This window comes from Benincasa hispida, chromosome 4 (genome assembly GCF_027475165.1).
Source record: "Benincasa hispida cultivar pf3 chromosome 4, pf3_genome.v1.1, whole genome shotgun sequence".
Taxonomy (NCBI): Eukaryota; Viridiplantae; Streptophyta; class Magnoliopsida; order Cucurbitales; family Cucurbitaceae; genus Benincasa; species Benincasa hispida.
The window spans coordinates 62,402,524-62,412,957 of record NC_143481.1 but is presented as its reverse complement, the minus strand read 5'-3'; the positions used below and the strand labels follow the sequence as shown (position 1 = coordinate 62,412,957).

The window sequence follows — 10,434 nt, the reverse complement described above, 5'->3', positions numbered from 1 at the left end:
GCCAGCATCAAGACGAAGACTTAGAAGTATTTATTACACAAATACTCCAACCCCTCAAACTATAAACTTGCACCCAAACAACCCACAATGACCTAGAGCGAAATGAAATAAGCCACAATAAGTTCATGATAGTAGCAACATTCTAAGAAAGAATATGACAGATGTCAAGATCACCCTCACAACAAAAAAAAAAAAAAAGAAAAAAAAGGAACACAAGTAATACTAATAAATAGTTTAGTCATGAACCAAGTCACTTCCCATAACATAATTTGATTAAATGAAAATGGGGGGGAAAAAGAGGAAAAAAAACAACTAATACTAATAAATAGTGTGATTGTGACATCTTCCAAAAAAGAAAAAGAAAGGAAGAGGGGAAAGGGGAAAAAAAAAAACTAAGAACAGTATGACATCGGCTGACATCCAAATTCTTCTCAACATTTAAATATTAAACTCGTGAAATTAAATAAATAAAAGAAAGAAAAGGAAAAGTCGCTCTCGTCTAACTAATATCCACGCTTATCTTTTCTATTAAATATTAATGCCCCTCTTACTCTTAGCTGTGAACTATCTAATACTTGTCACTTTCCTTTTTTTTTTAGTCCAATTTCAATCTCTATATTTTCTTAATCCAAAATTAATATTTCTTTATTTTTTAGAAAAAAATATTGTTATAAATTATCATTTTTAGTATAGATTTTTAAAACATATTTAGCTAAGCTATTTTTCCATGGAAATTATTGTATTATTTAACCCATTTTTATGTTAAAATATACTTTCGAAAGACTAAATTTAAAATTTATCCAAAATATTGAAACTAAAATTAAATTTTTAAAAACATGGATTAAAATTGAACAAACTATAAAATTCATAAACCAAAATTATATATAAAAATTTTCACATATTTTAAAAATGGGGAGATCTAAAGGTAATCCCATCGTCCTAAAAAAAATAAATTAAACGTAGCTCAATTGACATACGAATGTATTTTTAATCACAAAATTTGTGATACAAATTTTTCACTTTTCAATTATACTTAAAACAAAATATCTAAAAAGAGGCAATATTAATCATTTTAGAGGAAAATCTTGTCCTAGGAAAAAATGAAACCCCAAAAATTATATTTATATACGCATACAAGAATAATTAAACTGAATGAAACTAAACCGAGAGAAATCCGGTTCGAGAATCTAATCCTCTGCTTCTGCTTCTTGTTCTTCATCTTCTTTCAAATTTATTTATATCGAAACCGATTATGTGTTCATAGATACAACTTCCCCATCTCCAAATTCCCTTTTCCTAATCATGGAAATCGAAGCCACGTCCCAACCGGGCCGTCTGAACCGGCTGAACTCCGCCGTCGCCGAAACCTGGATCGGAAAACGGTTTAAATTAACCGAACGAAATTCCAACTTCACCACCGAGCTCCGCGCCGGCACCGCCACTTTCTTAACCATGGCCTATATCTTAGCCGTCAACGCCTCCATCCTCGCCGACTCCGGCGCCACCTGTTCCCAATCTGATTGTATCCCTCTCTGTTCCGACCCTTCAATTTCAATCCCCAACTGTACCGGGTCGGACCTCCGTCTCATCCAACCCGACGGGTCTTGCATGTTCGACCCGGTCAATCCCGGCTACGCCGATTGCCTCGATCAGGTCCGTAGAGACTTGATTGTAGCGACTATTGCTTCGTCGCTAATTGGCTGCGTTATAATGGGCGTTTTCGCTAACCTTCCTCTGGCCTTAGCGCCAGGAATGGGAACGAACGCTTATTTCGCTTACACCGTCGTCGGATTCCATGGCTCCGGTAATATATCCTACCAGAGCGCCTTAACTGCCGTTCTAATGGAGGGATTAATCTTCTTACTAATTTCCGCAATTGGGTTTCGTGCAAAGTTAGCAAAATTAATCCCAAAGCCAGTTCGAATCAGTTCCTCTGCCGGAATTGGTCTGTTTTTAGCATTCATCGGATTACAGAGCAGTCAAGGAATTGGTTTAATAGGCTTCAACCCATCGACACTAGTGACACTTGGAGGCTGCCCAGAATCCTCCCGAGTGTCAGTAGCGCCGGTGGTGAGTTACCTGAACGGAACGGTGAGTGTAATGGCCGGAGGAACAGCTTCAGAAGGAATCCTCTGTTTGAATGGGCGAATGGAAAGTCCAAGGATGTGGCTGGGAATAGTGGGATTCGTAATAATTGCTTATTGTTTGGTGAAAAACATAAAAGGAGCTATGATTTACGGGATCATATTCGTGACGGCGGTGTCATGGATTCCAAAAACAAGTGTTACGGCGTTTTCAAAAACGGCGTCAGGGGAAGCAGCGTATAAGTACTTTAAGAAAGTTGTGGATATACACACAATTAAAAGCACAGCTGGAGCACTTAGCTTTAAGGATTTAGGGAAGCCTTACTTTTGGGAAGCTATGATCACTTTCTTATACGTGGATATTTTAGATACTACTGGAACTCTTTATTCAATGGCACGATTTGCTGGTTTTATTGATGAAAATGGGGATTTTGAAGGTCAATATTTTGCTTTTATGTCAGACGCAACCGCCATTGTTGTTGGTTCTTTGCTCGGGACTTCGCCGGTGACGGCGTTTATTGAGTCATCGACAGGGATAAGGGAAGGAGGGAGGACGGGGTTGACGGCTTTGACGGTGGGGGTTTATTTCTTTCTAGCGTTTTTCTTTACGCCGTTGTTGGCGTCGATTCCGGCGTGGGCGGTGGGGCCGCCGTTGATATTGGTGGGGGTTTTGATGATGAAGGCGGTTGTAGAGATAGAATGGAATGATATGCGGCAGGCGATTCCAGCCTTCATAACGTTGATTTTAATGCCGTTGACTTATTCCATAGCGTATGGTTTGATTGGTGGAATTGGGACTTACGTGGTGTTGCATGTATGGGATTGGAGTTTGGCTGGTTTGCAAAAATGTGGACTTTTGAAGTTGAAGGATGATGAGGTCAGCGGATCTAACGGGCAGCTCGTGGATGAAGAAGATCCTGCCCCAAAAACCCTACAAAATGAAGTATAGTTATTAGTAATTTTAATTTAGTATACAGTATTATTTTCATGATTATAATCATTTTTTATAAAAAGAATTTAAATCCATTCATTTTTAATTGATCTTTACATTTTCATGTTAGCTTAGCTTCAATTGGATTGGAGGGCACCAAGTGTTTGACTTTGACTTTTTATTGATGATAAATTGAAAGGTCAAATTCCAACACGTTGAGTCTTTGACCCTTAATTTTCAAGGAAACATAACGTGGGATACAGCATTTGCAACTTGCTATTTTATTTAATCAACTTCGGTTTTGAAATTTTTCAACACCAAATGTTTGTTTGAATTCAATGAAACACGATCCAACAAATAGTTCGTGGATGTTTCGGGTACGTTTTGATGATAAAATAATATTAAGCAACGACAAAAGAAGAAAAGAAAATTTTTAATTACTTAAAAGAATCGAAATGAATAAAATTTAAAAGTAAATCAAAATAAACCAAAGTTGAAAGTGCACGGATTAAGATGAACTAAGATCATGTTTATTTCCTTGAAAATGTTGTTCACATGATGAAATGTAGGACCCACAACCAAATCCATAATCAATAAACACAATCCAATTGCAAAATTGAAGATGATTAATCCGACTGCATTTGAAATTTATGTGGGATCCACTAACTTTTTTCAAAAACTTTTGAGAACGACTTTTCAATTTTTTGCCTTTAGATACCGTTACAGTTACTATTACAGATACCGTTACTAATTGACCCTAAATGACGACGGTAATAGTGACGATAAGAAAGACAATAACACCAAATAGGTGCAAAGTAAACAATCTCAATTCTAATCAAATTAGATTAGCAAAATTCATAAATAAATATGATCGAAAGTAATCCAATTACATTTCCAATTAGATCTTATTACAATTGAAACATTAATAGAAGCTCATTATGATTACACCAATTATGATGACATAAATAGTATTTAAACTCAGAAAAAGAAAAAAGAATCGTATGGGGGGAATAAAGAAAAAGATGATACTTGTGATGTGGGTATGTGGAGTGGGGGATTCTGGAAGGAACAAGAAGAGGCATTGCCACCAAAGCCATGAAGTCGATGCTTCCTTCCTCCTCTTCACTTTCATGTGAGCCCCAAGGCCACGCCACACTTCACGGCGTTTTATATTTCTTTTTGAGGAACTAAATTCACAAATTCAAAGCAAAAACACACATTATCCAAACACCTGTCTTCATCTTTTCGTTACTATTTTGTTTTTTTTTCTGGGTAGTAGTAATGAATCGATAGCTTTGACTTACATAACCCCTCAATTCTGGAATAAGAAAAAGAGAATCAAGAGGAGAGTTAAACACAACAAGATGAACAGCACATATTCTTGCATCTGATCAAGGCTTTTGATCTGACACTAAATGATGAGGCATGTGTTCGTCTTGCTATTCCCATTTTGTAACCACAACCTAAAAAAAAGACCATTTTTGGAGGTTATTGAGGCATCAGAGACAAGACAAGACATGGTCCACAAACACAACTCAAAGGTCTTAGTGATAACTGGGGCACGTATTCAGGTTCTTGTCTGATGAAATGACACCATTACATTGCATAAGTGTGTGGTTCCATACTTCCTAACGCTCATTCTAAAGATACTACCCGCCCTATGGCCTTATTATTGTTGATGGCATCAGCTTTGCCTTTGCTTTTCCATTTGTTCTCTCCTTTTCTGCGTGTGAAAAGCGTAGCATATTTGTCACAACACAACCAAGAGTGACCATGAAGCTACCTACCTACACCACCCACTGCCACTCTTAACATTTATACAAATCTCAACCAATTTAGTCAATCAGTTGACTGATGTTATCTATAACTTAATACACCTTCCATCTCTCAACTACCTGTCTTTTCAACCGAAACTTTATCCAAACTATGCCACGTGTTACAAGATATTTTTGGACAATTCTTGTGTACAATACTACAATCTTACATCTGTACAAATCAAGTCTTGAAGTTACTTCAGCACTGTAGAAAATTCAATATTTCATTCAGTATCCAAGACAAGTGTTTTATCAACACTAGCTATAAATAAAACCCCCAAAAGGAAAATATCAATTACAAGTGGTTTTGGGCAGCACATGCTAAAGCATGGCAGTGGCAGATTTTTCTGTTGTTGAATTTAGTGCGGTTAGTTCCAAGTTAAGTATATGACGCTATAATAGTGGCAAAAGAGTAAATCTTGAACCGATGTGGGAATTGGTTTTCATCTGTGCTTGGAGGTTGGAACTCCGCTAAAACTCCACTTGTTTGCAAAACATTAGACGCTGTCTAATTGTTTCATGTGGTCTGATGCGTTCCTAACCATATGGTTTACAGACGCACAATGGTGCAATACAACAAAATCTAAGCCTCCCATCGGTAGGAATAGATACAATGAAGTGCCAAGCGTGTTGTACAGAATACCTCATGTGAGCCTCTCCCTTCTCACCCTTTCTAGTTCCTTGACCATCTGCCAATGTTCCAATGACAGTGAGGTTTCTCCATAACTCGCAGATATCAGGCGACCTATTGTTAGCAACCTGATAAAAATTACAGAGGTTAAAGAAACAATGAGGTAATGCCAAAATAAAAAACAAACGCTGTGCAAGTAAACATGTACTACTTGCCTGCTTAAGTCTTGGCTGCCTAAGCTCCTATCTGCCTGCTTTAGTGCCACCAAGTCATTTTCTACAAACTGTCACATAATAGGTCCCAAAATTAATTAATGAATTTCAAGCGCAAGAGAAAAAATGGCAATTTGATATGCTCGCTTTCAATAAGCAAGTAAACCTAATATGTACCTGCTGCATTTCTGACTCGATGGAATGTGACAATGACCTTACATTAGATAAGTACCACCTCCACGCTTCTAGTGCATCCATATCAGTAATTGCGGATGAACCTACCGATGAAGGTTGGAAAGGCACAACCAAATCAGCTGGCAAAATGTTTGATTTACCCTCGGACAAAATTAGCAATTGGACATCGGTTGTCATATCCATTTTGTAGTATTTGAAATCATATTCAACCTGGAGGAGAAAGGGCTTATTTAATCAATACAAGGACGAGGAACCAGTAATTCAACCAAAAATATAGAATATATTTCATCAACGTGTTTGTACAAATAGGCTCATCAACACAATACCTTCTGCAACTCCATTAGATTTTTCAGCAACCTTGCATTTTCGACACCAAGAGAAGTCAATGTCCCTACTTCTAGTTGAGTTTCATCAATCATCAAATGTGACCCTTCTGCCAGTTGAAGCACACCAGGAACCAGTCTGTAATTTGTCAAGATATCACACCAATTATTTCAATTTGGATGAAATTGGAGAAGCATTAAAACAAAAACTCAAATCATTATTTCTGTGAAAGAGTCATTCACCATTAAGTTACCTGTTTATCTCATAATTCTTCTTTGGTGCCAGTGAGGCAGTATTTAGATATTCCACTGTGAGAGGTATATATTCCGTGAATGGAAGAAGGCTCTTGACAGTAAGCCTAAGCTGATTGCCAAAAATGGACATACTTTCTCTGTTAAAACCTGTGAGGTTTAGTGAAAGTTTACCCACTGCCATAGAATCCACCCTGGCATGCACCTAGTCAAGAAAATTGTCCATTAAAATTTGAAGCCATGCATGATAACAGAGTGTTTAAATTATAGCACCAAGATTAACAGATGATAGAATTGGATGACTGTTATGAAGTATTAGAAGGAAATGCCCTTATTATTAAAGGAACACTAAAAGCTACGGCCATGGAATTAACCCTAACCTTGGACAGAAGATGCAACAACAAAAAATGGGCTGCAACTCCATCATTGCCAAGAGCAACGGTCAGGTAATTCAGTAGAGCTGTACGTATCTCTTTAATTCGATGGGTTGTGGGCTGTTACATAAGAATACAAAATTATACACAGCGATACACAATGAAACATCACTTGTAGTTTATAGTATTGTAGAGTACCTCCAACACATGGCAAGTGTGGAGAAAGTCATGAACAGCAAGTTTCCTGTGAATAACACAGTGGAGGCGTGGTACCTATACCAAAATTGGAAATTGATGCTATATCAATTGAACTAGAATGAATTGAAAGTTGTTTTGGCTTCAGCTACTCAACTCTTACATAATTCTGGAAAATTAATGCTGTGAATTTTAGAACTCATAAAACTATTATGAACTTTATACTATAAAGAGTAGACAATACATGATATGTGTCATGCGCTATACCAGTTCAATTCTCAGTTCGATTCTGAATGATATTACATAATATCACTTCCAGTAGTAGTCAACTAGATAGAGAAAATTATGAAAAAAATAATGAAAGAGTTCAAGATGCATCAATACCATGTCGGGAGGAAATTGAACTGATAAGTCCTCACTTAAACCATTAGAAAACTCATCATAGTCATCCTTGTCAACTTTTTGCTCTGTGCCCAGCGTAATAACACCAATAAACTCAAAAACATCATTCAACTTTAACTCAGACTCTGCAGTATCATAAATCTGCAATATAAATAGATAATTCTGAAAATTAAGAAACACTTCTAACCCCACTACACAATTGATAATAACAAATTATATGATAACCTGACTCGGGAGATTGGTTGAGTACTTACCTTAACTAGACAAGGAAGAAAATCCCTGGCAGCATTACAAACGGTGCTCAGACTAGAAGTAGCCACAGTTGAAATATTCTGAGATTGTAATCCCGGAGAAAGTTGCTCATCTTTCTATGAAATGAAAGAGACAGAGAATACTAAATCAAATTAGAATGAAATGAGAGAGGTACAATTGCATAAGATGAAACAATCTACATGATCGCACCATACAAGTAACAGAGAAAGGGAAAATGCTCACCAGCTTTTTCCCACTGGAAGAATTTTGAAGCTCATCACTTGGAGTCTGTGATTTAAATGGAAATGTCAGAAAACCAGCGGCTACTATTCTTTTTATTATAAATCAGAGAAATAAAGCAACTGATCTATACATTAAATTGTAATTAGAGCCAGACCAAGGAATAACTCTCACCCAACAGACCCAAAAAATAGAAGAGGCTACAGGGATGATGACACCTAAAGTCTACTAAATACCAAAAATCCATTAAATTTTCTCCACTAAAACCCAACGCCAAGTAATAACTCTGTTTTCATCATTTTTTGAGACCGTGCAGACCTTCTCAAAGGCTAATAACTAGGATGGAAACTCCAACTAAAGACCTTTCCATCTCGTGCTAAGTAACTAGAATTATTCAAGCTATATCCTGCCAAATGTCAGAAATCTCAGTATATTAACTCCACATAGCTCCAAGCAAGGACAATGGCAAGAATTAAAATTTTGGAGAGCGAAAGGGATGAGGCAAAATTTTTATGCAGACCCATCCATGGCACATGAATAAATCTAATAAATATAAATGTGACGGCTGACAAATACAGAAAAGTACAGAACAGATAAAGATTAAAGAAACAAATTAAGAATATATTTGATGTTGATGAAATCAAGGATGCAAGGAACAGGCCAAAGTTTGAATAAAACAAGAGCATGTCACGGAAGAAAAGTACCAGCAAGCCCACATGATCAACAGCATTTTCATCCATCCTGCATCGCTTTTGTCTGTTTTCAGATGTCCCCTCAGCATTATGATTGATCTCTCCCAAACGTGAGGATTCTGTCCAAGAATTTTGACCTGGAACCTAAACGAAATGATAAAGAACGTACTCGAGAATAAGCCATCAATCATAGCTGGGTTTGATTTTTGTACGCTCAATTTAAAAGTAGAAAACTTTGCAGTAACAGCTTACAAACAAGAAACTTCTACTGAAAACTCACAGGCACACAGTATAGCAAACGGCGTTCCCAGATGCGCATATCTGGTGAAAATCCAGTAGGACATTGAGACGAATCCATAAACTTAGTGGTTTTCCATGTAGAGCCATCCTTCATAATACCAGAGAGCGTCTTAACACACATGAAAACAGCATAGCAACATCTTGAACAGAAATAAAACTACCTTGTAAGCGCCAACATAGAACTCATTTCCCAGCATGTCTTGTATCATTCCCCGGAACCGAACAAGGGTGTTGGGCTGAACCCATCTAACGCTAGAGGCGTTAAGAATTGGAACCTACAGAAAGATATCTTCAAACGACTGATTCGAAAACCTAGTAAACCTAAACCCTTAATTCTAACCCTAGGCTCAAAAACACCTAAATTTCTCCGAAGACATTTACTAAAGAACGCGGAAATTGATTATTAACTAGTCCAGCTGAGAAAAAAAACACAGACACACACACACACAAGGGCATCTGTGTTAATGAATACTCAAATAGATAATCAAATCAACTACTTGGGGGAAAAGAACTTGATCGCCACGAGTACTGGAGAAATTTCTTTACAGAGAACAGAAATAAGTTAAATTGGGAAGTGATTGAACCTTAGATAGACCATCTTGGTGGAAAAGAAAGTGTCGAAATGGTTCGAGCGCGCCCCAGTCTTTGCCATCAAAAGACGCAGGATTGGAACCGGATGATATCGCCTTCTCGAAGGTTGATCTCACAGCGCCAAGAGGATTAACAAGGAAATCGTAGGGGAGTCCAACCATGGCTGCGTTCTCTCTCTGAATCACTATCTCTGTCCTGTCCATCGTCTTAATTTGGCGCCCTAAATACAATGAAGAAGGTAAAGACATTTCCCGCCAAATCGAGCACCCTCTTCTTCTCGGTTCCCGCCATTTTTCTCGTCCCTGTAATTGCGATTTGGGCCTGGGTAAGGTTTCACGTTGGGCCTTACCGGGCTGAATAATCTAGGGAAATGAGAAATGGGATAACAAATAAAGGCCCATGTTCCAACTTTTTTTTATTATTATTTACAAAAATGTCTAAGTTTTAAAATTATAGAAAAAAATAAAAATAGGGTCCAATTACCATTTAATCTCTAGCCATCAATTACTTACACACTTCTTAAAATAGGAAAGACATGGGTTTTAAAGGAGCGCACGTTTTTTTAGAAACAATTATTAAATTGTTATAAAATTTGATAAGCACGATAGGAATATGGATATGAAAAATATAATATAATAATATTTTTATATAATAATAATAAATAAATAAAAACTAAAATTATAAAATAAAATAACTAAAAACATAAAATAACCAAAATCATGAAATTAGATAATATAAAAATTAGTGGAATTGGACTTCTCACCAATGTATGTGTGATTTTAAGATCCACCAAATGCCACTATTTATAGGCAAAGTGGCAAATAAGACATGAACTTACATGGACATCAAGTTTGAATAACTACAAGGCACATGAAAATCATAAATTGTGACACATTGCATTTGGAACACTGAGCAATGGGCATCTATTTTCTATTATACTATTCAT

At 36.9% G+C, this 10,434-nt stretch overlaps 2 protein-coding genes across 2 annotated transcripts; one reads left to right on the top strand and one right to left on the bottom strand.

Moving 5' to 3' along the window:
• The first annotated feature begins 954 nt into the window (after window positions 1–954).
• LOC120076863 (adenine/guanine permease AZG1-like) lies at window positions 955–3,121 on the top strand. Its single transcript, XM_039030811.2, has one exon. It carries the CDS (start codon window positions 1,303–1,305, stop codon window positions 3,031–3,033), a length of 1,731 nt encoding a protein of 576 aa, XP_038886739.1. The 5' UTR covers window positions 955–1,302; the 3' UTR covers window positions 3,034–3,121.
• A 1,914-nt stretch (window positions 3,122–5,035) lies between these two features.
• On the bottom strand, window positions 5,036–9,751 carry ETG1 (E2F target protein 1 (ETG1)). Its single transcript, XM_039028314.2, has 14 exons — window positions 9,482–9,751; window positions 9,059–9,172; window positions 8,878–8,985; window positions 8,610–8,741; window positions 7,909–7,953; window positions 7,668–7,781; window positions 7,396–7,554; window positions 7,015–7,089; window positions 6,823–6,936; window positions 6,445–6,647; window positions 6,194–6,329; window positions 5,850–6,077; window positions 5,676–5,743; window positions 5,036–5,588 (listed from the first exon to the last, which is right to left on the bottom strand). The coding sequence occupies exons 1-14, from the start codon at window positions 9,734–9,736 to the stop codon at window positions 5,474–5,476; spliced, it is 1,866 nt and encodes a 621-aa protein (XP_038884242.2). The 5' UTR covers window positions 9,737–9,751; the 3' UTR covers window positions 5,036–5,473.
• Window positions 9,752–10,434: the final 683 nt, after the last annotated feature.

Bases quoted from the DNA above. Each gene is read 5' to 3' on its own strand.
- LOC120076863 (XM_039030811.2), top strand. From the start codon at position 1,303: ATGGAAATCGAAGCCACGTCCCAACCGGGCCGTCTGAACCGGCTGAAC.
- ETG1 (XM_039028314.2), bottom strand. From the start codon at position 9,736: ATGTCTTTACCTTCTTCATTGTATTTAGGGCGCCAAATTAAGACGATG. The intron at 9,173-9,481 runs GTTCAATCACTT...ATCTTTCTGTAG, and splicing joins ACCAAGATGGTCTATCTAAG to GTTCCAATTCTTAACGCCTC. The intron at 7,555-7,667 runs GTAAGTACTCAA...TTTATATTGCAG, and splicing joins TTCTTCCTTGTCTAGTTAAG to ATTTATGATACTGCAGAGTC.